We start from the raw sequence: 27,617 nt of genomic DNA, 5'->3' as shown, positions 1-27,617 counted from the left end.
ATCATTTCAGGGGATCAGTTGTTCAGCTGATCAGAGAGGTGTCGGGAAACTTAGTGGAGGCCCAGTGGGGGGACGGCTTGGGGTCTCTGGGGAAGCACATTCCCAGCAATGTACCAATGAACTTCCGAAAGGAAAAGACCCTATTCCTGAAGGCTTAGAGGGACCACACCCCAGGGTGTCGTTACGGATAGAGGGAAGCGATGCTGAAGCCATCCTCGACCCCGGGGCGCAGGTTAAGTTATTGTACAGTTCGTTTTACAACCGGTGTCTGAAGCATTTACCCTGGACAACCGCAAGGGCACCGGAGACTGTGGGTACTAGTGGCAGTAGTTATCCAGAAGACGATGATTGATTAATGCCCTGGAGTTCATGGGGGCATTGTCTGGGCACCCAACGTGTCGAGTTGCTTCTGAGGACGTGTGTAGCAGCCTTGAGCCGGTACCGAATTTAAACGAGACCCAGTGGTGGTACGGCCTGGGGAAAGTAGATAAGGGTGAGACCCTCTTAGTAGATGCTCCGAACTACCACGCGGGAGGGGAGTTGACCGCTGAAGACAACTCAGTGAGAGAGACGTCACGGCAACTGGACCCTGGCACCGTGGAAGATGGAGGCAGCGTGTGTGTGGATTATGCGACGTGGTTTAATGTGCTGGATCTGAGGAGTGGATGTTGCCGGATCCCGAGGAGTGCGGCTGTCGAGCTGAAGACGGCCGTTGCTAGTTCCCTAGGATTCTTCCGATCCGAAAAGATGCCCAAGGGCATATCCAGAGCCCCTGCATCCTTCCCGCGGGGCATGAGGAAGACCATGGGGGAAGTGAAGGTGTGTGGAGTTTTGACGTATGTGGATGACCGCCTAGAGCTTGGATTCACCTGGGGGGACTATGAGGCGAGGCGGGTGGCTGAGCCTGGGCAACAGAAGCGAAGTGTCAAGTGTGGAGGAGGTTTTGGCCGGAGGAGTTTGGTGCAATGTGAGAAAAATGACCCGACATACCAGTTGAACTTCCTGGTGTTGGGACAGACGGTGGTGGACCTGGGAATGGAAACCCAGGTCGTCAATCTGAATGAGACACAAGGGAGAGAGGGGATTTGCACCGCTGAACTGAGTGCTCAGAAATGCCAGCCAGAGACCGAGTGCCGCACTTGTGGGACGACCATTGCAGATTTGGAATTCACGCTCGTCAACGTGGAGAAGGAGCAACGGAATTCCGAGCCGACACTGTGGTCATGTACTGATGAATTAATCCAGCGAGAAGAAATAATGACCGACCTTCGAGGGGATCAGCAGAAACTCAAGACGTCTCGACTGCAGGAGGCTGAAGGGGTAGCCCCGGCTAAATGTTTCTTAAACAGCAGCTACCGATCGAGGGAATGAGGAAGAATACGGATTCGAAGGATGATGTGCTGGACAAGTGGTACGTGCTGCCTTTCGCTAACTTCCCCGTGATTGAGGAAGAGACCTTTGGCCCTTCTCCCACTGAGTCAGGTGCAGTGGGGAGGGCTAGCTGTGGGCAGTCTGAGTTGCGGCAGGACCAGGAAGGAAAAGAAGCGGGGCGCCGGACACGGGACAGGGGGCTCCGAGTTGTCATGGTGGCCTGAGTGAGAGAGGAGTTGGTAGGCAGGCCCGAGGTATCCCTAGTAGTGTCTGAGCCTTTAGGGTTTAGGTGAGGGGGTACGGAGGTCTTGGAGGATTAGGAAGCTCCCAGATAGGTTGGTCTATGTAGCGCCCGTGGGACGGGCGTAAGGTCCTCTGTTTGGGGAGCACTGTCACTGTGTGCATCTGTGTATGTGTGTGTTGTGTGTCTGCAGGACTGGTTGGCGAGTTAATTAGAAGTCATGAGGACATGACTTTGTTTGGCGGGGAGAGAGTCTAAGGGGGTTTCGTCTTTTCTGTTACTGTGTAGGCTAATTAAAATGGCTTCTTTGTTATGTTAAACGCTGAGAAAGTTCTTGCGCTGGCAGTTTGTTTTGGATTATCTACTGGTAAGAGGACAAATGAACCAATTGGGTTAGTTGTTATGCCTGTGGGGTGTCTGTAAGAGATTGTATGTGCGGGGTTTTGGGGGCAGAAGGCGGGAGAGAGAGGCAGAGGATGGACCAGGTGCTGTGAATCCGCTAACGGGGTCGGACCCCGAGGAGGACGTTCGGTGAGGAGAGGAGACAGAGACGAACTCATGTGGAGCGTCTGGTCGACCACCGTTGTTGGTCCCAGGCGGCCAGTCGAGGTGGTCCGAGGGGTCGCAGGCTGAAGAAGAAGGGTCCTGAGCTCCAACTGTTTGTGCACGAAGAGATTGAACTTTGATAAGTGTGGCGCCTTTTATTTTCCTTTCATATTTTATTCTCTATTAATTATATAGTTCCAGTAGTATCTATAAACTGTAAATCATTTAATCGTATCTGGTGTATTGTCTGTTATTTGGGTGGGGTGGGGTACATCACACAGCATCCGCACAACTAATTACCCAGTTTGGCCGAGGGCTGTTTCCCTAGACGATAGCGAGCCGAGCGACCCTGAGGGTGGCCAGGGGGGCTACACACTTCTAGATGGTTCAAACCCATGAAGGATCGTAAGGAAACGGCATTTTCCCTGTCTACCACTTTGACTGTCCTCATCCAAGTGGGTACTCTAGGTACCACTGTGAGTCCTGTAGTGGTTAGCACGATGCTATTACGGCTCAGGGTGTCGGATATTACAGTTCAATTCGGATGTCATCTGTAGAGCGTTCATACGTTCTTCCCCCTCAATGTTTGGGTTTCCTCCCGCAGCTCTGCTTTCCTCCCACATTCCAAAGACATGGTGGGAAGTGTCACTGGTCAGATGAGACTGGGAAAAAGACTCTGCAGCTTTCTGTGGATATAGAAACATAGAAAATAGGTGCAGGAGTAGGCCATTCGGCCCTTCGAGCCTGCACCGCCATTTATTATGATCATGGCTGATCATCCAACTCAGAACCCCGCCCCAGCCTTCCCTCTATACCCCCTGACCCTCATAGCCACAAGGGCCATATCTAACTCCCTCTTAAATATAGCCAATGACCTGGCCTCAACTGTTTCCTGTGGCAGAGAATTCCACAGATTCACCACTCTCTGTGTGAAGAAGTTTTTCCTAATCTCGGTCCTAAAAGGCTTCCCCTCTATCCTCAAACTGTGGCCCCTCGTTCTGGACTTCCCCAACATCAGGAACAATCTTCCTGCATCTAGCCTGTCCAATCCCTTTAGGATTTTATACGTTTCAATCAGATCCCCCCTCAATCTTCTAAATTCCAACGAGTACAAGCCCAGTTCATCCAGTCTTTCTTCATATGAAAGTCCTGCCATCCCAGGAATCAATCTGGTGAACCTTCTTTGTACTCCCTCTATGGCAAGGATGTCTTTCCTCAGATTAGGGGACCAAAACTGCACACAATATTGCAGGTGTGGTCTCACCAAGGCCTTGTACAACTGCAGTAGTACTTCCCTGCTCCTGTACTCGAATCCTCTCGCTATAAATGCCAGCATACCATTCGCCTTTTTCACCGCCTGCTGTACCTGTATGCCCACTTTCAATGACTGGTGTATAATGACACCCAGGTCTCGTTGCACTTCCCCTTTTCCTAATCGGCCACCAGTCAGATAATAATCTGTTTTCCTATTTTTGCCACCAAAGTGGATAACTTCACATTTATCCACATTAAATTGCATCTGCCATGAATTTGCCCACTCACCCAACCTATCCAAGTCACCCTGCATCCTCTTAGCATCCTCCTCACAGCTAACACTGCCACCCAGCTTCGTGTCATCCGCAAACTTGGAGATGTTGCATTTAATTCCCTCATCCAAGTCATTAATGTATATTGTAAACAACTGGGGTCCCAGCACTGAGCCTTGCGGTACCCCACTAGTCACCGCCTGCCATTCTGAAAAGGTCCCGTTTATTCCCACTCTTTGCTTCCTGTCTGCCAACCAATTCTCCACCCACACCAATACCTTACCCCCAATACCGTGTGCTTTAAGTTTGCACACTAATCTCCTGTGTGGGACCTTGTCAAAAGCCTTTTGAAAATCCAAATATACCACATCCACTGGTTCTCCCCTATCCACTCTACTAGTTACATCCTCAAAAAATTCTATGAAATTCGTCAGACATGATTTTCCTTTCACAAATCCATGCTGACTTTGTCTGATCATTTCACCGCTTTCCAAATGTGCTGTTATCACATCCTTGATAACTGACTCCAGCAGTTTCCCCACCACCGATGTTAGGCTAACCGGTCTATAATTCCCCGGTTTCTCTCTCCCTCCTTTTTTAAAAAGTGGAGTTACATTAGCCACCCTCCAATCCTCAGGAACTAGTCCAGAGTCTAACGAGTTTTGAAAAATTATCACTAATGCATCCACTATTTCTTGGGCTACTTCCTTAAGCACTCTAGGATGCAGACCATCTGGCCCTGGGGATTTATCTGCCTTCAATCCCTTCAATTTACCCAACACCACTTCCCTACTAACATGTATTTCGCTCAGTTCCTCCATCTCACTGGACCCTCTGTGCCCTACTATTTCTGGAAGATTATTTATGTCCTCCTTAGTGAAGATAGAACCAAAGTAATTATTCAATCGGTCTGCCATGTCCTTGCTCCCCATAATCAATTCACCTGTTTCTGTCTGCAAGGGACCTACATTTGTCTTTACCAGTCTTTTCCTTTTTACATATCTATAAAAGCCTTTACAGTCTGTTTTTATGTTCCCTGCCAGTTTTCTCTCATAATCTTTTTTCCCCTTCCTAATTAAGCCCTTTGTCCTCCTCTGCTGAACTCTGTTATCCTGGCTAAGGTTCAATCTCTCAACTGAGCTTCAGGTCACACAGAGCAGAAACAGGCCGTTTGGTCCATTCTGACCATCAGAACAGCCAATGCATAAATAGAAACAGGAAACACTGGAAAAACTCAGCAGGTCAGGCTGCAGCGGCAGGAAAAGAAACTGAGCCAATGTTTCAGGTTGAAAACCCTTCATCAAACCAGGAAAGGAAACCAACAAAGAGAGAGAGGACACGTCTTTGATAGAGTAAAACTGGAAATAAGCTGTAAACCAGTCTATCTGGCCAAGGAAGAAATGAGAGTGGTTAGAGGGGGAGAACCTAGATAAAAGAATGTAGGAGTTGTGAACTGCAGAGCAGGAGGATATGCCCGGCTGGTTAAGATGGGTACGTTCAATGCTCCCACCAATACTAATCCCAATGACCTACACTTGGTCTGTACCTTCCCTGCCCTAGAGAGGTAAGTGCTGATCCAGATATTTTGTAAGTGTTGCAGTCTCGTCTTCCACCACCCATTCAGGCAAGTGCCTTCTGGATTGCAATCACACGATTACTAATTTACAACGCGATAAGTCACTTGCACAGTCGTATGTGGAGAACATTCTGACAGGCTGCATCACTGTCTGGTATGGAGGGGTGACTGCACAGGACCGAAAGAAGCTGCAGGAGGTCGTAAATCTAGTCAGCTCCATCTTGGGCACTAGCCTACAAAGTACCCAGGACGTCTTTAGGGCGCGGTGTCTCAGAAAGGCAGCATCCATTATTAAAGACCTCCAGCACTAGGGGCATGCCCTTTTCTCACTGTTACCATCAGGTAGGAGGTACAGAAGCCTGAAGGCACACACTCAGTGATTCAGGAACGGCTTCTTCCCCTCTGCCATTCAATTGCTAAATGGACATTGAATCTTTGGACACTGCCTCACTTTTCTCTTAATATAGAGTATTTCTAGTTTTGCACATTTTTTAATCTATTCAATATTCATAATCGATTTACTTGTTTATTTATTATAATTTTTTTTATTTTATTGATTTTTTTTTCTCTCTCTGCTAGATTATGTATTGCATTGAACTGCTGCTAAGTTAACAAAGTTCACGTCACATGCCCGTGATAATAAACCTGATTCTGATTCTAATTTTTTTAAATTCCAATCACTTTGTAACTGTGGAATCTTAGGCAAAAATAGGTTCTCCACTTCCTACTGTACAGCTTGTTGGCAGAAATAAAATTGGCTCAAACCATGAGAGCAGGTTCACTCTGTCGTCTTTCTCAGTTGAGGAATGACCTGCAGCCTACTGACCTGTCATATGTTTTTTTTTTCACTTGCCTTATAATAATGGTAGACTGTTATCTTTTACAATCCTTCAGGTTTGATCACCAGTTTCGTTCTTAAGGAATGTTTTCCCTGGATGTTGAGTAGAGCTATGAGAATTGGGACTAATCTTGTCCATCCACAGGGTCAGCCAGATCAGTCTCCCTAGTATCAGTTTTGTGCTCCTGTTTTGTGTGTTGTGCAGGTGGTGGAAAATTTTAAAAATTCTTTTAATTTGCTGCTCTAGGATTCTTCAGGAGGGAACCATACTGGAAGTCCCAGCACCAAGTGGTGATGAGGGGAGGTTTTGACAGAGTAACTAGCTCTGATTTGGAAGATGCTGCATTGAAGGGTGCTGGACAAGGAAACAGGAAGCAGGGAGTTATTCTTAGTTCCACATTTGTGGAAGCATTTCTTGTGTTCGTAACTGATCTTTTTCACGTCCTACAATTACCTGGGGATTTAGATTTGGCTCGGTGAGCTGAACGCACAGGCGTAGGGTTGTCTACTGCCCTCTCATCACCGCACGGCACTGACAAGTGGACAGAGGCACCTTCAGGACTGGGGAAAGGGGAGAGAAGGTGGGAGTGAAGTCCAGTGGTGGGCCCTTGCTGCAGGGAGACTGGGTTGGAAATAGGCAGGTGCTGAAAGCAGGCTGGGATGGACAGGAGTGGGGAGATGCGAGTCCCTCGCCACTTTTCAGGGAACAGGTGGATAGAATGAGTTGTTATAAATAGGAAGGTTATTCAGTGCAGTGAAAGCAAGATCCAAACTCCACACATTGAGTTAGAGATTTACTATCACTGATATATTGTGCAATTTGTTGTTTTGCAGCATCACCACAACGCATAAAATTTACTATGTTACAATAAGAATATATAAAAAGTATAAAAGAGCAAAATAATGAGCTGGTGCTTGTGGGTTCATGAACCATTCAGAGATCTAATGGTGAGAGGGAGGAAGGTGTGCTGAAAATGTTGAGTGTGAGTCTTCAGGCTCCTGATGATAGGAATGAGAAGAGGGCATGTTTTGGATGGAGAAGGTCCTTCATGGACGTTGCCTTGGGGCATTACTTTTTGAAGACGTCATCAATGCTAGGGAGGCTAGTGTCCATAATAAAGCTGGCTGTGTCTATAGCCCTCTGCAGCTTCTTCTGATCCTGTGCATTGGCAACTACACAGGAAAGTGAGACAGCATTCAGAATGCTGTCCGTGGTACGTCTGGAGAAATTTGCCAATGTCTTTGGTAACATAACAAATCTCCTCAAACTCTTACTGGCATGCCTCCTTTGCAATTGCTTTGAAATATTGGACCCAGGATTGATCTTCAGAGATGTTGACACCCAGCAACCTGAAACTGCTCATCTTTCCCACCATTGACCCCTCAATCAGGACTGGTATGTGTTCTCCCAACTCTCCCTTCCTGAAGTCCTCAATCAATTCCCTGCTCTTACTGATGTTGAGTGCAAGGTTGTTGTTTTCAACACCACTCAGCCAGCTGATCTATCTCACTCCTGTGTGCCTCCTGGTCACCATCTGGGATTCTGCCAACAGTATTTTGATGGTGTTTGTACTGTGCCCAGCCACATGGTCATAAGTATGGAGAGTCTTCCCAGAACTGATTGCTGCTGCGTTTCTCTGCAACTTTTGGCCTTGTGCATGGTTAATATTAGACATAGAATATTGAGTCACTGTAACCTGTGGAGGCTGGCTGAGTTATTCCTGTCATGCTGCAACATATGGTATTATGCTACATGTAAAGAATTTCTCCTCTGCATTTGATGTGCTTAGAGTAATGAGGCAGAACACAAAGTGAAAAACATTCCTTCATTAGCTCTGTGCCCAGGAGAAGCCAACTAGCTCAGTGCTGTAGATGTTATTGCTTTACTGAGTCGCTGCTCCAGTACCCAGAGGTTGAGGTGGAAGAACCTTCTGGCTGTGGCTGTTTACGAGCTGGGGCCATGTGACGCAAGCTGTTCTAACTGCGTAACGCTCATTTGCTGAATTCCATCCACTATGAGAATGAGAATGTTTGTCACCTGGAAGAGGGGGTGGTAAGGTCAGTTTCTGCTGATCCTAGACCAATCTCCAGCCCCTTCACCTTCCACCGATGCCTGCTTTTTTTGGTTGTGAGATCGACAGTAACATGATGGGCCGGTGCACTTGCTGAGGCCCAGACAGATCGTGCATGGTCCTGAGAATAATGCTGGGCTGCTTGGACCAGGGGCAACACAAGCACTTCAGTTCCTGACCTGTCAGCAGCCCAGTTGGAACCATGCCTGTGTGGTGATGGTTCCTTAACTCTCGTTTTCTTTCTGCCCCCACCCTTTTAAGACCCTCTTTGAAAAGCAAATTGAGCTTCAGAAAGCTGTCCTTTATTTTGCTGTCCATTTTTGTCTGATATGGACTCCTGCTGCAAGAGTCTTTCTCTTTCTTAAAAAAAAATAGTCCCTGAAAAAACATTTGTTGCTCTAACCATGAGGTGGTCCTCGTATTAAACCACCCTTTGACCCTTTATCCTGGGGTCCCATTTGCCAGAGCTGTGACCATCGAGCAGTCATGGAAAACTGTCCCTTCAGCCCAGCTCACCCACACCAACCAAGATGATTAACTGAGCTAATCCTATTCGTCGGCATTCGGCCTAAATCCATCTCAGCCTTTCCAATCCATGTAACTTTCCAATCTGTGTACCTTCCCAAATCACTGTTAAATGTTATAATTGCACCCATCTCTATCACTTCAGATAGAAATTCAACACCTCCTGAGTTTCACTGTTATATGACTTCACCTCAGGAGATCCAGGGGCTGAGCAAGTCCTTAATCAGAATCAGGTTTATTTTCATAGACATATATCGTGAAATTGTTGTTTTGCGGCTACAATACAGTGCAAAACATGAACATTACTATAAGTTACAATTAAAAACAGTAAGTAAATAGTACTTCTTGGACTGTTCAGAAAACTGACGGCAGAATGGAAAAAGCAGTGGCAGACATCCCACCCTGCAAAAACTCATTTCAGGGAGGTAGTACCATCAATTTGCGGGAGACTCTGGGAGAGGTGGGATGTCTGCAGTAGAGTAGCTCCTTAGCAGCCAGCCAGCTAGTTTAAATAACGTTCGCTGTGCTAATAAACAAATGACACTTGTTAAACTCACCTCAACATGTCTTTTACATTTTAACCCACCATGGGCAATAGAAAAGTCACTGTTGCAAACAGTGCAGAGAGCAACACTGTCATTATTTTTGACCTACTCGGCAGGGGTACACTTTAGTGTAGTCTGGGGTGATGTACATTTTATATTTTCTTTTTTTGGAACACTCTCCCATGGCGTGCTCTCTCTCTCTCTCTCTCTCGTGGTCTCTCTCGCGCTCTCTCTCTCTCTCTCGCTCGCTCTCACGCTCTTTCTCTCTCTCGCTCGCTCTTGCTTGCTTGCTCTCGTTCTGTCTTGCGAGCTCTCTCTCTCTCGTGGTCGCTCTCGCGCTCTCTCGGTTGCTTTCTCTCACTCGCTCGCTCTCAAAAAGTTGATTTCCGTGATATTGTATATAATTTGCGGGCATCAGGGAGCCACTATTTATATGTTGGAGTCTCCCGGAACTTCCGGGAGAGGTGGGATGTCTGCAGTGGACATGACTGTGGATGGTGTTAGTGAGCAGAATATTGTACAGCTTGAAGTTGCTATTCAGTTCATAGGTACTGAGCTGATTTACACAGAGAATGGTTTAAAACGATCGCTCCATTACAACAATAGCACCTGTGACTAATGGAGATTGAAGCATAAACTGTGCCATTTATAAGACATTCATATGCAAGACAATCAAATGTGAACAAATGCCATTATCCTTCTGAAGAGATTTGTAGTGTGATCAGTACAGCATAGTGCAGTCTAAAACTGGATGCCTGTTAGATCTGATTATACAAGGAAAGTGCACTTCAACAAACTGCGAATCACTAGAGAAAATTTCTGTTTCTGCCAAACCCCCTCCTGCTCCCCCTCCCCCCAACACTGGTTGCCAGAAACACTGTCAGTAAATGTGGTGGCTTAAGTGTTGGAGGCTGTACCTATCGTCTTGTTACCCACGTGATCTTGAATATTCCGTTCTGTCTTTCATTGCTATTGTGCTTTTGTTTGGAAGCGGAGAAAAGAACAGCATTTTTGTTGTTTTGAGTGTGTGATGAGTTCTTGGGTGAATTTGCAATCGTTCCCCGATGCTGTTGGAGGATGTGGGGCCGGTGTTCTAGATCCTGGGCAAGGTATAGTTGATGCGGAAAGTGGATGGTTCACATTATGATGTGTTTCTGCTTTCCGGTTGCTCCTTTTTTTCTGTTGCTATTTTGGGCGATTTTGATTGACGAGGCCTGCAGACATCAAACGACATAGCGCCAGATTGAACTAAACTGAGCTGAATTGAATATGCCCGGACTCTTTGTATTCAGTATTTTTTGCCGTTTGCACAATTTGTTTTTTTTGTACGTGGAGGATGTTGGTGTTTTCCTTTGAATGGGTTCCATGGTTTTCTTTGCTTCACAGCTGTGTATGGGGAAGACAGGTCTCAGGGTTGCACACTGCATGCATACTTTGATAGTAAATGTACCTTATTGTCATTCGTTAAAGGGCAACTGGAAAACAAATATATCTTCCTTGGATTTTGAATGGTAGGGTTAATGGGTAATGGATCGTGATTCCCAAGGTGAGAGAGGGTGTAAGAGTCAGTGGGTGCTATGCCCACTCAGAGGGGTAGTAGCATGGATGCAGGGTAAATGTACTGAGTGAGCTTTTAATACTCATTCACCAGGCTGTCAGTACGAAGCTGTGTTATTGGATGATGACCCATTCAAGGGGTTTTAGTGTCACACTTTGAGCTTTTCTTTTTCTTTTTAAATCTTTTTATTGAATAAGTATACAAAAAGGTAAGCCATATAAACATTAATACAATGTTAAAATATAATAAAATTACAGAAGGTATCAATACCAAAAAAAAATACTACAAACAATGTAATTTAAACATAAGAAACCAAGATAACATAATAGTATACTAAATTTTATATATATCAATGGAAAAAAAGAAAAAAAAAACCCCAAAAAAAACCCACCGTGCAACTAACTAAAAGCAAAGCAAAGCAATGGGCTAACTTGAAACCAAACAGAGTTAAACTTAAAATCACGTCCTCAATCCCGACCCCCATTAAAAACAGTGAAAAAAAACAAGAAGGGTATATATTACATTAAATGAAAATATCGAATAAAAGATCCCCAAATCTGTTCAAATTTAAATGAAGAATCATAAAGGTTACTTCTAATTTTCTCCAGATTCAAACATAATATCGTCTGGGAGAACCAAAAAAAGGTAGTTGGAGCATTAAGCTCTTTCCAATGTTGTAAAATACATCTTTTCGCCATTAAAGTAAGAAATGCAATCATTCTACGGGCTGAAGGGGAAAGATTACTAGAAATTTTAGGTAGTCCGAAGATAGCAGTAATAGGGTGAGGAGAGATATCTATATTTAATACCTTAGAAATAATATTAAAAATGTCTCTCCAAAACGTTTCCAAAGTAGGGCAAGACCAAAACATATGAGTTAAAGAGGCTATCTGCCCCGAACATCTATCACAAAAAGGATTAATATGCAAGTAAAAACGCGCTAACTTATCTTTGGACATATGTGCTCTATGAACAACTTTAAATTGAATTAGGGAATGTTTAGCGCAAATAGAGGAAGTATTAACTAATTGTAAAATCTGCCCCCAATCATCCACAGAAATGGTAAGCCCCAATTCCTGTTCCCAATCTACCCTAATCTTATCAAATGGAGCTTTCCTAAGTTTCATAATAATATTATAAATCATAGCCGAAGCACCTTTCTGACATGGATTAAGGTTAATTATCGAATCTAAAATATATGTAGGAGGAAGCATTGGAAAGCATTAGGAAATTTCTAACTTGCAAATATCTAAAAAAATGTATTCTTGATAAATTATATATGTTAGATGGTTGTTCAAAAGACATAAGGGAACCATCTAAAAATAAATCCAAAAACCGTAAAATACCCTTAGTCTTCCAAGTTTGAAAAGCGCGATCCGTAAAAGAGGGACACTTTGAGCTTTTACATTCATAGTCATACAGCACAGACACGGGCCCTTCAGCCCAATTTGTCCATGCTGACCAAGATGCCATCAAAGCTCATTTTGATTGGCTGCTTTACAGCCAGCTCCAGCTGCTTCTCAGAGCTTACACATACCAGACTGCAGGACAATGTGCTGAGGGAAGGCTCTGAAGCTTGCTGTCCATGTGGGGAAGGACCACCCCAGTGGGTCCTCCTGCTCCCGGACCGAGGGGCTGAGGCCGGTGGGGGCTCCTCGCACACCAGAAAGGTGTTTCACTCCAGAGGGCCACTTGAGAGGCTGTGTAGAGAAAGGTGCACAACACATTTAGAATTGACCAAATGAGACTACGAGTGTGAAGAGTTTTGGACTGTGTTCATTCTTTTGTATATATTTATTCTGAATAAATTTTATTTTGAAATGAAAAGAGCTTCTTTGGGTGGTGAAAAGAACATAAAGTCTATATAAACATTAAAAATAATAGAAAATTGCAGTCAACACCAAATATAAAACTGCTTTCTTTCTTTAGAATTAGAAGCCAGAAAGCAATGCTGAAGGGCTTTGGTAGGACTGTTAGTCTCCCTATCATTTCACTTTTTGGTTCCCATCTCTATCCCTCCTCTCAATAGTTGCATCAGAAATCTTTCAATTTGACATTTCATTCCTCCAGTTGGATTTCTGCGTGAGTTTGCGGCTACGGTACTTGACATAATTTCTCTCTGCTTTGTCCAGAGTGATCATGTAGAAAAGAGAAAAGAATTTTGTGTATTTCTTTGGCACCTTTGGTAACCCGGGATGCCCCGAAGTGTTTTGCAATCACAGGTTCTTTTTACAAGTGCAGTTCCTTGTGGCAGAGGTAGCATGCACAGTGACACGTTGTACACAGGAAGGTGCCACAAGCAGCACTGACTTCGATCTTTCAGGCTCTGAAGTAGCAAATTATCTTCTGACTTGTGCTAAACCTACAGTACAGTGTCAGTGGCATTTTGAAATAGGTGGAAATGTACAGATCACGTATGTTACTCCACTACATGTTTAGTGCTTTCAGCCATGGAAACGTCCCCACAATGTTGGCCATCGGGCAAATACTGGCCTTTTCTCTAAGCGGTATGTGGAATGTTTTAAATGTTACCCTAACTCTTTATTGACTAATAAGACATGTGAGAATGCATCAGTCCCTCAGTATATTTTCGCTGTATCAGTTACTAGAGTTGGGTATAAACATGTAGCTATCAGCTTCAGATGGGCTCCTGCTGCTGCTAAGCTGTGTGGCAGCCTCGGGACAGAGTAAGAGTACATTCTGCTAAGCTGATTGGAGAATACTTGGGGGAACGTTTAACCCAGGTTTGTGTGTTGCCTACCATGTACAAGAGTCCAGGATGCCTCAGAGAGGCTGCAGGAGATTCTCTAAAGGCAGGGTGAGCAGCCAGATGTCGTGGAGCACACTGGCACCAATGACATAGATGGAAAGGGGAAGAGGCCCTGCATAGTGAGGATAGGGAGATAGGAAAGAGGCTGAAGGACAGGATCCCGAAGGTAGTAATCTCTGGATTAATCGCAGCGCCATGTACCGCTGACAGCAGGAATAGGACAATAGTACAGGTAATTTAGTGGATGAGGAACTGGTGCAGGAGGCAGGGTTTCAGGTTCTTGGATCATTGGAACCTTTTCTGGGACAGGGGTGACCTGTAGAAGAGGGAAGGGTTGCACCTAAACTGGAGAAAAACCAATATCCTAGCCGGGAGGTTCACTAATGCTGCTCGGGAGTGTTTAAACAAGTTTGGCAGGGAGGTGAGAACCAGGGCACAGGCCAGAAGTGAAGTTTTGGACAAGAAGGTAGATGTTGGGGCCAGTGAAACCAGGCAGTAGAAATCTAATAGATACAATGGGATGAATAGTTTGAAATGTGTGAATTTTAATGCTAGGAGTATTATGTGATAAGTTGATGAACTTTGAGCATGGATCTGTTAGGTGCATCCAGAAAGATTTCTTAAACCAATATGTAGGTAGTCCAACAAGAGAAGGGGCTGTACTGGACTTGGCATTGCGAAATGAGCCTGGCCAGATGACTGACCTTTCCATGGGTGAACAGCTATGAAACAATGACCAAAACTCCTTAAGTTTTAAGATAGCTAGATTTAAGGCTAAGTATTGACCCCGTGGAAGAGTCTTACATTGGAGTAGGGCAATTTGTGGGAATATCAGGCAGGAACTAGGGAGAATTAATTGGGAACAGCCGTTTTTGGACAAGTCCACATCTGCTATGTGCAGGGTGTTTAAAGACCAATTGCAGGTATGTTCCAGTCAGAAAGAAGTGCAAGGAAGGCAATGTAAGAGAACCTTGGATATCTACAGAGGTGATGAATTCAGTCAACAAGAAAAAGGAAAAATATGCAAAGCTTAAGAAGCTAGAATCAAACAGAGCCCTTGAACATCATAGGGAAACCAGAAAAGAACTTAAGAAGGGAATTAGGAAAGACAGGAAGGGCCACGAAAAGTCATTTGCAAGTTATATCCCAAGGCATTCTACACTTCAAGAGCAAGGGGATAATTAGGGAGAGCATAGGAACACTGAAGAATAAAGAAAATACACTTGCTTGGATGTGGAGAATGTGGTGAGGTCCTTAATGAGAAATTACTTCAGTATTTACCAAGGAGAAGGACGTGGAGGACAGGAAATTGGTGCTGAATGTATTGATATGCTGGCACATTCAGAGGTAAAGGGAGGCAGTTCTGTTGGTCTCTTAAAGAGTATTAAGTCCTCAGGGCCTGTTGGAATATACCTCAGGTTACTGAGGGAGGCAACAGGTGAGATTGCTGGGGCCTTGACCAATATCCTTGTGCCCACTCTAGCCATGAGCAAAGACCTGGAGGACTGGCAAGTAGCTAACCTTGTTCCGTTATTCAAGAAGGGAAACGGGAATAATCCTGGGAATTATAGACCAGTGAGTCCATTGTCAGTAGCAGGGAAGTTACTAGAAAGTATTCTTAGGGATAAGATTTATGAGCATTTCGAAACACATGGCCTAATTGGGAATAGCCAGGTTGGCTTCCTCTGGGGTAAGTGGTATCTTACTAACTTGATTGAATTGTTTTTACAAGGTGATGAAGGTGATTGATGAAGGAAGAGCTGTGGATTTTAGTAAGGTGTTTGATAAGGTTGCTCATGGTAGACTCATCCGGAAGGTTAGGATGCATAGGATCCACGGTGAGTTAACTGTTTAGATTCAGAACCAGCTTGCCCATTGAAGACAGAGGGTAGTGGTTGAAGGGACCTACTCCTGCTGGAGGTCTGAGATTAGTGGTGTTCTGCTGGGATCTGTACTGGGACTTCTGCTGTTGGTGATGTATATAAATGAGCTGGATGAAAAGATAGATGGGTAGGTTAGTAATTTTGCAGATGGTATGAAGATTGGTGGTATTGTGGGTAGCGTAGAAGACTGGCAAAGAAAACAATGGGATAGGGGCAGAGAAATGGTGGATGGAGTTTAACCTGGCCAAATGTGAAGTGTTACTCTTTGGTAGGTCAAATGCGAAGAGACAGGACACTATTAAGGGCAAGATCCTCAACAGTGTTGATGAGCAGAGGGATTGTGGGGTCCAAGTTCACAGCTCCCTGGAACTAGCTACACAGGTTGATTGTGTGGTTAAGAAGGCACATGGCACATTTGTTTTTATTACTTGAGGTGTTGAGTTCAAAAGTGAGGAAGTTATGTTGCAACTTTGTAAAACTCTAGAGTATTGCTTACAGTTCTGGTCAGCACATGATGTTGAGGCTTTGGAGAGGTTTACCAAGATGTTGCCTAGATTAGAGGGCACGTGATATACAGTAACGAGAGGCTGGACAAACTTGGGTTGTTTTCACTTGAGTGGGTGAGGCTGAGGGGAGATCTGAAAGAAGGTTTTAAGATTATGAGAGGCATAGATAGAGTAAACAAGCAATATCTTTTCCCAAGGGTTGAAATGTCTAATACCAGAGGGCATGCATTTAAGGTGAGAGGGGTAATTTCAAAAGCGATGTGAGGGGTAGGTTTTTTTACACAGAGTGGTGAATGCCTGGAATACACTGCCTGGGGTGGTAGTAGAGGCAAATGCACTGGAGACCTTTAAAAGACATTTAGATAGACATATGAATTTGAGGAATGTGGAAGGTTATGGTCATTGTGTAGGCAGAAGAGATTAGTTAGCCATTTGATTACTAATTTAATTGGCTTGCCACAACGTTATGGGCCAAAGGGCCTGTTCCTGTGTTGTACAGTTCCATGTTCTGTGTTCTATGAAATGTTCGTAGAATATTTTTTACAGAGAGATGGTAGGTGCCTGGAATGCACTACCAGAAATGGGGGTAGAGGCTGATACAATAAGAGCATTTAGGAGACTTATGGATGAGAGGAAAATGCAGGGTTATTATGGGCTGTGTAGGAGTAAAGGTTTAGATTAATTGTGGGATAGTCGGCACAACTGACGCAAGAGAGGGCCTATAATATAGCAAAAATTAGTGGGAAGATAGAATAGGGATCTTTTAAAAACAAAAAGAATCCAACTAAGACAACCATAGGGGGGGCGGGAGACAAGATGAGATATGAAGGTAAGTTAGCCAATAATATAAAGGAAGATATAAAAAGCTTTTTCAGATATATAATAAAAGAGAGATGAGAGTGGAAATGGTCCCACTGGAAAATGTTGCTGGAGAATCAGTAATAGGGGACATAGAAATGGCTGATGAATTGAACATGTATTTTGCGTCAGTCTTCACTGTGGAAGACGCTAGCAGTACGCCAGAAGTTCGAGAGTGTCAGGAGCAGTAGTGAGTGTAGTTGCTATTACTAAGGAAAAGGTGAAAGAAGCTGAAAGATCTGAAGGTAGGCAAGTCACCCAGACCAGATAGACTACACCCAGTGTTCTAAAAGCGATAGCTGAAGAGATTGTGGAGGCATTGCTAGTGATCTTTCAAGAATCACTCATTTCTGGAATGGTTCCAGAGGGCTAAAAAAATTGCAAATGTCACACCACTCTTCAAGAAGGGAGGAAGGCAAAATAAAGGAAATTATAGACCAGTTAGCCTGAATTAGTGGTTAGGAAGATGTTAGAATCCATTATTAAGGATGATCTTCTTGGAGGCATGTGATAAAATAGGCCAAAGTCAGCATGGTTTCCTTAAGGGGAAATCTTGCCCGGCAAATCTATTGGAGATTGTTTGAGGAACAACAGGCAGGATCAACAAAGGAGAATCAGTCGATGTCGTTTACTTGGATTTTCAGAAAGCCTTTGACAAGATGCTGCACACGATGCTGCTTAACAAGATAAGGGCCCATGATATTACAGGAAAGATACCAGCATGGACAGGAGATTAGCTAACTGGCAGGAGGGAAAAAGTGGGAATAAATGAGGCCTTTTTGGGTTGGCTACTGGTAACTAATGGTGTTCCACAGGGGCCACTGTTGGGACCACTTCCTTTTATATTATATGTCAATGATTTGAATGATGAAATTGATGTTTTTCTGGCCAAGAGTGCAAATGCTACAAAGATAGGTGGACGGGCAGGTAGTGTTGAAGAAGCAGGGAGTTTGCAAAAGGTCTTAGACAGATTAGGAAAATGGGAAAAGAAATAGCAGATAGAATATAGAAAAGGGAAAGGTGTAGTCATGCACTTTGGTAGAACGAATAAAGACAAAGACTATTTTCTAAACAGAGATAAAATTCAAAAATCAGAGTTGCAAAGGAACTTGGGAGTCCTTGTACAGGATTCTCTAAAGGTTAACTTTCAGGTTGAATCAGTGGTAAGGAAGGTAAATGCAATGTTAGTATTCATTTCAAGAGGACAAGAATACAAGAGCTGAGCATTCATTAGGCATTAGTCAGACCACATTTGGAGAATTGTGTGCTGTTTCGGGTCCCTTATCTAATAAAGCGATGTGCTGGCTTTGGAGAGGATCCAGAGGAGGTTCATGAGAATGATTTCAGGAATGAAAGGGTTAATTTATGAGGACTGTTTGATGCCTCTGAGCCTGTACTTGCTGGAGATTAGAAGAATGAGGCAGGAGGGATCTCTTTGAAACCTATCGAATATCAAAAGGCCTAGATAGAGTGGATGTGGAGAGGATGTTTCTTATAGTGGGAGTGTATAGGACCAGAGGCACAGCCTCTGAATAAAGCAGGGGTTCACAACCTGGGGTCCACAGATCCCTCGGTTTATGGTGGGGGTCCATGGGATAAAAAAATTGAGAACCCCTGGAATAGAGGGATTTCCTTTTAGAACAGAGATGAGGAGGAATCTCTTCCACCAGAAGGTGGTGAAGATGTGGAGTTCATTATCACAGATGGCTGTGGAGGCCAAGTCATTGGGTATGTTTAAAGTGAAGTTGATAAGTTCTCGATTAGTCAGGGTATCAAAGGTTATGGGGAGAAGGCAGGAGAATGGGGTTGAGAGATAATGAATCAGCCATGGTGAAATGGTAGTGCAGACTCGTTAGGCTGAATGGCCTAATTCTGTTCCTATACATTATGGCCCCATGATCAAACATTGTGGGCTGAAGGGCCTGTGCTGGTCTATGTTCTAAAACATCAGCTAGCATTCTTTTGTGGCAGTAGTCTGGTTATCTTTTAGCAGTCTCCGCTTTTTAATCACCCTGTACCCAGGGTGGCAGTGCGGTGTCCAGGATGAGCTCGTGATCACCCTGTACCCAGGGTGGCAGTGCGGTGTCCAGGATGAGCTCGTGCCTGGTTGGGACTTGCAGTGGCTTTTCCTTGACACTTGCCCACAGAGTGGTAAGCAAAGCCGGAGTGTTCTGAAGCAAGTCGATATTCCTTGGTGATGCACTGTGTTTGTTACATAGTCCAATGTTCCAAAGCCCTTCAAGAGTTTACTACCATGGTGGCTGATTATGCTGAAGTTGTAAAAGACATTGGTGAGGCTGAATGTGGAGTTGTGTATGCAGGAATAAAACTTTGGAAAAACACTGAGAAAATTTACAATGATTTTGCAGTCATGTGAGTACCTGAGCTATAGTGAAAGTTTGGGTAAGTTAGGACTTTATTCTCTGGACCATAGCAGAATAATGGGAGATGCCAGAGTTACACGACATTATGTTGGGCACAGATAGGGTGAATGCATGCAGGCTTTCATCCCTTCAGGATAGCTGAGGCAAGCAGTAGAGGTATTAGATTTAGGATGAAAGGCTCAATATTTATGGGCAATCTGAGCTGAAATTCTTCACTCAGTGGGTGGTGTGAGTGTGGAGTGAACCTGGAGAAGTTTGGATTGGTACATGGATGAGAGGGGTATAGTCCAGGTGCAGGTAGTGGGAGAAGGCGGAAGACCAAACTGTCATGGGCTGGATGCACTTTCTGCGCTTTTGCTCTTTATGATAGGGTGTACGTATGGCAGCATGAAAAAAAGCTGCTCTGGTGGTTGGGACGATGAGTCTGGATAAGGGTTTCTGCAATGATTAGCTGAAAATTGAATGCTGGTGGGCCACGGAGATGGAGGTGCAAAGGCTGCAGCATCAGACCAGAAACTCTCAACTCCAGTCCCTTGCTGAGTTTGCAGATTGCCACAGTGCCCGTGCATGATCACGGTGCCCATCAGCAGAGGGGTCCCAGCATTACATGGGCCCGTTCCTGATTTCCTTAGCTGTCCATTGATGACATAGCTTGACTTTGAGCAAGTCCATCTTTGGGCCTGAGTCTGTTGCTCCCCAAGTGGAAGGAACTGGCTCTGACTGCCTCAGCCAAGATGTGAAGGTTTGTGGGGAGTGTCTGTTCCCTGCAGATTCACGAGTGCAAAATCTCAGTGGGAGTAAACTTATTAAATGTGCCAAAGCAGTGCTGTGTTGGGCTGTCCCAGTGACGACTGCAGGGGAGTTTTGTTGGCCCATGCACACTGCAAAGTTTTTGCACCTCATTACTGTGATACACTATCGTTTCTGCACACCAGCCATGCGTACGTCTGGGAGACAGGCACTCTGCTAATGAACACAGACCTTGCACCATCACAGTGGGCTTCTTAAAGTTTTTCAGGCACTTTCCTCGGTAAAAGATATCAGATAGCTTGTGAAGGAGTGCATGGAAGAGTGTATATTTAAATCATAAATTTTATTGTATTTCTTTATTTTCCTGTAAATGCCTGCAAGAAAATGTATCTCAAGGTAGTATATTGTAACATACTATGTGTGTACCTTGATAGTCAATTTACAAAAGATCCATAAAAAATAGGCAATTAGTACTCAGCATTGATTGAGTGGACCTGGTTCTGTCCTGTACACTCATTGACTCTGTCAGTGCCCGACTCCCTATGTTCCAACAAAGGTATCTATCCTTTTTAAACACGACATGAGCTGTGCTCTTTATTTCAGCATGTTACACACTATCAGTACCACAGCAGCATCACCAGTACATACACAGTGTAAGCATCAACTGCTGATGGGAAACTCTGCTGACGAGAGACTGCCTAGCGCTGGGTAGCCAAGAACAGAAAAGCCTGCAAAAGGTGGTTAACACAGCCCAGTCCATCACAGGCAAAGGTTTTCCTCCCCCCACCACCATTGAGCACATTTTCGACTGACACCACAAGAAAGCAGCATCCATCAAGGACCCACACCATCCAGGCCATGCTCACCTCACGCTGCTGCCATCAGGAAGGGGGTACAGGAACCTTAGGGCTCACACCACCAGTTATCCTACAACCATTAGGTTCATGAACCAGCGTGGATAATTTCACTCAACTCAACTCTAAACTGATTCCACGACCTATAGACTCACTGTCAAGAACTTGGCAACTCATGTTCTCAGTATTATTTATTTATTATCTGTTTTGGTAATTGCACAGTTTGTCTTGTATTGCACATTGGCCGTCAGTCTTTGTAGTGGTTTTTCACTGGATTCTACTGTGAATATCTGCAAGAAAGTGAATCTCAGGGTAGTATATGGTGACGTGTTTGAATTTTGATAATAAATTTACATTGAACGTCAGAAAGTGAAGTGTGTCAGGCATTATTGTGGATACGGAGGGATACAGAGTTTCCAGTCGAGACCCTGCACCAGGTCTGAAAGTGGGTGATAAATTGTTACACTGGGCAAACAGTGAGCCACAGTCCAGTCCTGTGAGAATGTCTCTGTCCAGTCACTGGATGCCTCCAAGAAGAGACCACTTCAATTTAACACTGGTGATGGATACCACTCTCTCCACACTGGAGAGTTGTACTCCTTTCTGAGATCTGCTGCTGGAAGAGATTGCCAGGTGGACTGAGGAATATATCAGAATATCAGATTCATTATGAATGATGTATGTAATCAAGTTTGTTGTACAGTGTAAGATATAACATTTCTATAATTTGCAAAAGGAATAATTAATGCAAAGAGAAGTATAGTGAGATAGTGTTCATGGGCTCATTGTCCATTCGGAAATCAGATGGCTGGGGGAAAAGAAACTGTTTCTACAAAGTTGAATGTGGGTATTCAGGCTCCTGTACCTCCTCCCCAATGATAGTAATGAGAAGTGGTCACGTCCAGTCCCAGACAGCGAGGGTCCTTAATAATATATGCCGGTAATTGAGCACGTCCTTTTGAAGGTTCCTTAATGGTGGGACTGGCTGAGTTCACAACCCTCTGCACCCTCTTGTGGTTCTCGGCATTGGAGCCTCCATACCAGGCAGTGATACAGTCAACTAGAATGCTCTCTGCCATCTATCTATGAAAATCTGCAAGAGTCTTTGGTGTCATTCCGAATCTCTTCAAAGTACAGCTGCTGGCATGCATTCTTTGTGGATCTGATGATGTGCTCAAAACCTCTTTGTGGGAAGGCAGCATTCCTACTGACTCTTGGGGTTCTCTGATCTGCAGCCATTTGAAGTGAGGAAGAAAGATTCAGCATAGGACTGAGAATCTCTGCACCAGGAGAACGCTGAGACCTGTGGAGTGGAAGGAGTGTGGCAACTCACAGACCACCCACCCACCTACCCCATCAGCCACCCCTTGCCCTGAATGTGGAAGAGTCAGTGTTCCCACACTGGCCCTACGAGTCTCCGCAGAACAGAGTGAATCCAAACTCTCCTGGCCAAGGGGATGCCAAAAAGGGGGATGAGGGTGTCTGGTTGGATCATTCCCTATATGTCCTGCTATCGTGTGCTGCTGTATCTGTCCGTGCCTGGACAAAGCTAATCGTCAGCTCAGAGCAAGTGTTAAAGGGAGAAGAGCTTACTCCTGCTGTAGACAAGGAAATAATGGTTGAGTGGGAAACTCTCTGTGCCTGCTGATTGAAATGGTAAACAGGAGCATCCTGTGGGAATGCAGATGTTACAGCCAAATTCTCCGGGGGCCACTCAGAAGGCCAAGTAACATCTTTATCTGGCTGTTGTCAGCTTCCAGCATTCCGAAGGAAACATCCACAGGATGAGCAAACATTTTGGGGGAATAAATAATTGATTTTATGGAAATAAGGTACGAATTCAATATTCCTTAAACTGAGAGGAGCCTGGAGTCATGGTGCTAACCTATTGCTACGTATTGGAGCTTTTGACATGTTTGTAGTTCCCTCTGCAGATACTTGCTGTAGTGCTGATAGGCACATTGAGGGTGGCTGAGGTGGGGATTAGTTCAAAGGCTTTGTTCCTGGTTCATCACTGCTGCCAGCTGTGGCATTTGCTCTTTAGCCTTTGCCACTACAGAAGAATCAACCGTACTGCTGTTGAGGTGGAATCGCACAAAGCATTGTTTTGTTTGGGTGTGGCACCTTGACCAGAGCAAAATGTTCCTCTTGATCTCGTTGGCACAAACAAACTGGTGGGGGCTTGGCAGGCAGGGAAAACAGTAAAGCCTCTTTACTGGGGTACTTACAATAAAGAGTTATACAGTAAAGAATTTTCTTCCCCTGGGGAATGTGTTGTCAGCCTCTGGAATTCTGTAGCCAAAAGGGCCGTGGAGACTCAGTCACTGAGTAATGATTTAAGACAACTGATGGGTTGTCAGATACCATGTGGTGCTGAGCTTTCGGGAACAGCTCCCAGCTTACCAAATGGTGGGGCAAACATGAAGGCTGAGTGGCCTTGTGTTTCTATTTCTTACATTCTGTGATTGGAGGAGAGTTGGCTGACGGCATGGGAGTCAGACAAGAGGTTCACAGGAGACTGAGACAGACTCAGGGTAATGTACAGCACAAATATGGGGTCTCACAGCCCATTCTGCCAACTGGGATGCTTCTCTATGCCAATTCCAATTCCCTTCATTAGGTCTGCATTCTCTTACTCTGTAATTGTACCTGCATTCACCACCTCCCCTGGAAGCTCATTCCAGATAAATATCATTGTTTGTGTGGAAAAACCTCTCCTTTAAATTTCTACCCACTCACCTTAAACCCATACCTTCCAGTTGTAGCTGCCCTGTGTTGCAAGGATGTGGCTGGGGACGAACCCAAGTGCAGGACACAGATGCTGAGGCAGAGTCATTAGGCATAGCACCTCCGCAAACAGGGAGCCGATATCCAGGAGACGATGAGAAGCTTAGAACTAACAGTTCTCAGGAATAGGAAATAAGGTTTACTCTCACAAGAGTCAACCAACAAACTGGCGGCTTGTTGCTGTGGTCACAGGGTTCTTATCCTGCTGTTTGATGGGAAGCAGGTGCGTGTAGTTATTGATACCTGGGAATGATTGGAATCTAAATGAGGTGATCGAGGCCCAAATCTTGAGGCAAATGGCAAAGTGGGGGATTGCCAGACGGGACCATGATACCCTGCCTGGGAAAAAAAGCCTGTCTCTCTATCCTGTCTAAGCCCCTCATAGTTCTATAAGGCTGTCTAAGGCCACCCCTCTGCCTCTTCATTCCAGTGAGAATAAACACAGCCTATTCAACCTCCCCTTATATCTACAGCTCTCCAATCCAGGCAACATCCCGGTAACTCTCCTCTGCACTCTCTTTATTGCTAACACATCTATTCTGCATCATGGTGACTGGAGCATAGAACAGCACAGTAACAGGCTCTCTGGCCCACAATATTGTGCCAAACTAGTGAAATTAGTAACCAAGTGCTCACTAAACTAATCCCTTCTGCATACACAATGTGCAAATATCCTTCCAGTTCATACATGTTCACGTGTCTATCTAAGAGCCTTGTGAACGCTCCATCACATTTCCCTCTGCCACCACTCAGACAATACATTTCAGGCACCCACCATGACTGTACAAAATTTACCTTCCACAACTTGAACTTGACCCCTCTCACCTCAAATGCATGCATTCTGGTATTATTAGACATTCCAGCCCTGGGAATAAGATAGCAATTGTCTGTCCAAGCCTCCCATAATCTTATAAACCTCTTTCAAATCTTCCCCCAGCCTCCACTGTTCCAGAGAAAACAACCCAGGTTTACTCACCCTCTGAATCACCCTGTGATTCAGGCAGCATCCCATTCAAACTGTACCAGCACTCCAGCTGCAAAGGGCAAAGGACAACCTTCGCCACTATTCTAGGGACAGGGAGGGGTGAGGCTGGACGTCAAAACAAGGATGTAAACTGTTGTTGTAGTGTATTGTCAATTGCTGAATTATGGTGTGATGTGTTAACTCTACTGGGTTTGACTGTGTAAATCAGCTGTTTCAGAAGGGCACCTTCCTGAAATGCCAATGATTGGTAAATTTTCAGCAACCCATTGGCCACTGGTGTCCTCTTCTAGGTCCAGCCTTTCACTGTGAATGGAATTTAACTTCTCAAGCTGCCACGTCAAACTGAATTCCCATCTTTTGAGTTGCTGGCTCATATCTTTTGGTTTGCCTTTGCAAGTCCAGTGGTAACGAGCACAGTCATACCCTGCTGAGGTTTCTGTCACAATGGCTGAGTCTACACCTGACAGTATCTGGTTGGACTTGAACCCCATCAGACCACAGGTCCAGAGCAGATGACTGATGCTTTCAACTTGCATCTCAACTTTGGAGATGGCACTGATGCAGACTGAGCATCTTTCCACTTGCTCTGCTTTCTTGGGCTGTTAACATCATTAATTTCGATGACTTTTTATGTAATAAAAATTGAATTCCGAGCAGCAGTATGGATTAGAATATAGCTTTGATGCATTGCCTCCTCTGCAGAAAATATTTGGTTTTGTTAACCGAAAGAGCAACCAACCCTGGGACTGAACAAATACAGTGCCTGATGCTATCAGCAGGCAGGTCACTTTTAATAAAAGCGCCTGTGCATTGGACAACCGGTTTGACTTTCCCTAAATTGTGCTGGCAGCTATGACATGCTCAGATAAAAGGTTGTTTCCCCTGCTGAAAACAAAGCAACTTCAAAAGCTCGGTGCAGCACGGAGCGTGTCTGGAGCGCAGGGCTGTTGACTTCACAAGAAGAGTAGGAGTTACAGACAGAAGAGACTAAAACAGGTGCAGACGGTGATGATCATCCAGCCTGGAGGTAATTCAGACTGGCTCCCTGTTGAACAGGTAATGTACACAGGGCCCATTGCAGTTGGATGTTATCTGCCTGATCTGTGCCAGCCCTGGCTTAAGCACATTATTGCTTCTGAGCCAGAAGGCTGAGGTTCAGTCGCATCCTTTTGGATGAGACATCAGAACTGGAATCTTTCCTCAGTTAACACATTATCTAGTCTTCTCAACATAAAATCGAGATGTGGAAGCTTGTTGTGTGTAAATTGTTCCTATTTTATAAGAGTGTGTACACTTAGAAAAGTACAGCCCAGGTTCATTCTTTAGGATTCACCAGGTTTACAACAGTGTTTTTATCAATACAAATCTATGGCTGTATACCAAGGGTTGTCTCTGTGCCTCTCTCCTAACTGGCCTCGTGGTGTGTCTCTTGTAAACTTTTACCAGCTCAAAAATTAGATCCTCTGTCCCAAAATTTGTGTTGTTCCACTTACCCTACACTTCTGTCCTCAAAGATCTACCTTAGCTTCTGGTTAAACAATTCGTTAGAAATTCTCACTTTTGTTCTTTTCTCTGCAAAGACCTCACCTCTCCCTGTCTATAATCTCCTCTAGCCCACTACCCTTGAGATCTCGACAGCCTGTTCTTGGTCAACCCCACTTCCCTTATCCCACTAACATTGGCCACATGTCCTGCTGCCAAGGCCCTCAGCTCTGAAATATACTCAATAAATCAAAAACAATTGGTGTCAATGTTTTGTTTTTCAACATTCCTGTGAATCTCGTTGTCTATGACCTCTGTCAGATTAAAGGTCTGCTTCCCTGCTGTAATATGATTGTTTCCTGGAGGTAGATTTTGTAGTTGCTTCCTGCTGTCCATTACTTCTGTGGCAGAAGTTACAAATGGTGGAATGATTTGATCAGTCTACAGAAAATGCTAGAAATTATTGGCAAGTCAGGCAGCATCTCTGGAGGGAGAAACGGTTGATGCTTCATTGGCTTTAATGAAAGCTTATTCATCTGAAACATCAACCATGATTGTCTTTCCACAGTTGCTGCCTGACTTGCTGAGTGTTTCCAACATTTTCTGATTTCAAACACTGATAAAGTTCACTTTATATCTAAAATGTGGAGCGTACAAATTTTTTTTTTAAATCAGCTGTATTGTCAGTGGTGATAAGTTGAAATGATATTAAAGGAACTCTTCTTTTTCTACAGTAGATTATGTGACTTCTCCCTGGTCCAGAGGGAGTGATAAGTCATCAGTATGATCTCTGCAAAGGAAAGGCAGAAGAGGAAACTTTCCAAGGACAGCATGACTTTGCTTCCCTGTTTCTACTTTGTCGAGGTGAGTCGAGGCTGTATAAAATGCCGGAGGGCCAGGAGCAGGGATAGAGTGAGGCTGTGCCAGCAGTCAGAGTGTACAATTCCCTGTGTCGAGGTGAGTCGAGGCTGTATAAAATGCCGGAGGGCCAGGAGCAGGGATAGAGTGAGGCTGTGCCAGTGGTCAGAGTGTACAATTCCCTGAGCATTCCCCTCTGCCCTTTGCACTTGCCCCTCCCTGAGGCAGGCTGGGGCTTGGTACACCAGCTGCTCAGCTCGCCACTTACTATTCACAAATCACACACCGTGTCTGATGGAACTCCCGGTACCTCGCCTGCTTACTGTGCAGCAGGCAGTCAAACAAAGAAAGGCTTGATATGTGACTTCTGCAAGCTCAGGTTTTATGACAAAATGCTATCACAGTTATAACCAAAGCAGATTGTTTGTGCTCAGCTACGTCCCGCACGTTGCAAGCATCCGGTAATTGCCTTCGTTGATGTTGGTTGAGAGGTAGGCACTGGTGAGCGGTCAGGGCTGGGTCGTGGCATCTTCTGTGTGCAGCTGGAGGCAGTGCTGTGCTTAGCCTCTCATCTGGGAGTGCTGCCTTCAACATTGCTGCAGCACTTCCCATCGCTCCGGGTGGAGCTGGAGAGTCAGGAGTGGAACTTGCACTTGTGATCTTTCGATCCAGGAGAGGGCACAGACCGCACCTGACATGGAG

At 44.8% G+C, this 27,617-nt stretch overlaps 1 protein-coding gene across 5 annotated transcripts in view; it reads left to right on the top strand.

The window, feature by feature from the left end:
• The window catches only part of LOC134337370 (phospholipid phosphatase-related protein type 3-like), a 111,251-nt gene that overhangs the window by 25,766 nt on the left and 57,868 nt on the right, over positions 1 to 27,617 (top strand). For 4 of the 5 annotated variants that reach the window (XM_063032327.1, XM_063032326.1, XM_063032325.1 and 1 more), the window contains exon 2: positions 26,792 to 26,921. In XM_063032327.1, the coding sequence (XP_062888397.1) occupies positions 26,841 to 26,921 (81 nt within the window). In that variant the 5' untranslated portion in view covers positions 26,792 to 26,840. Of the gene's footprint in view, positions 1 to 10,312; positions 10,350 to 26,791; positions 26,922 to 27,617 lie in introns of those variants that run through there. The other variant, XM_063032329.1, reaches the window with a different exon arrangement.

The sequence above is a fragment of the Mobula hypostoma genome, chromosome 24 (assembly GCF_963921235.1).
Source record: "Mobula hypostoma chromosome 24, sMobHyp1.1, whole genome shotgun sequence".
Lineage (NCBI taxonomy): Eukaryota > Metazoa > Chordata > Chondrichthyes > Myliobatiformes > Myliobatidae > Mobula > Mobula hypostoma.
The sequence above is the reverse complement of the archived record's forward strand: the minus strand, read 5'-3'. Positions and strand labels throughout refer to the sequence as shown.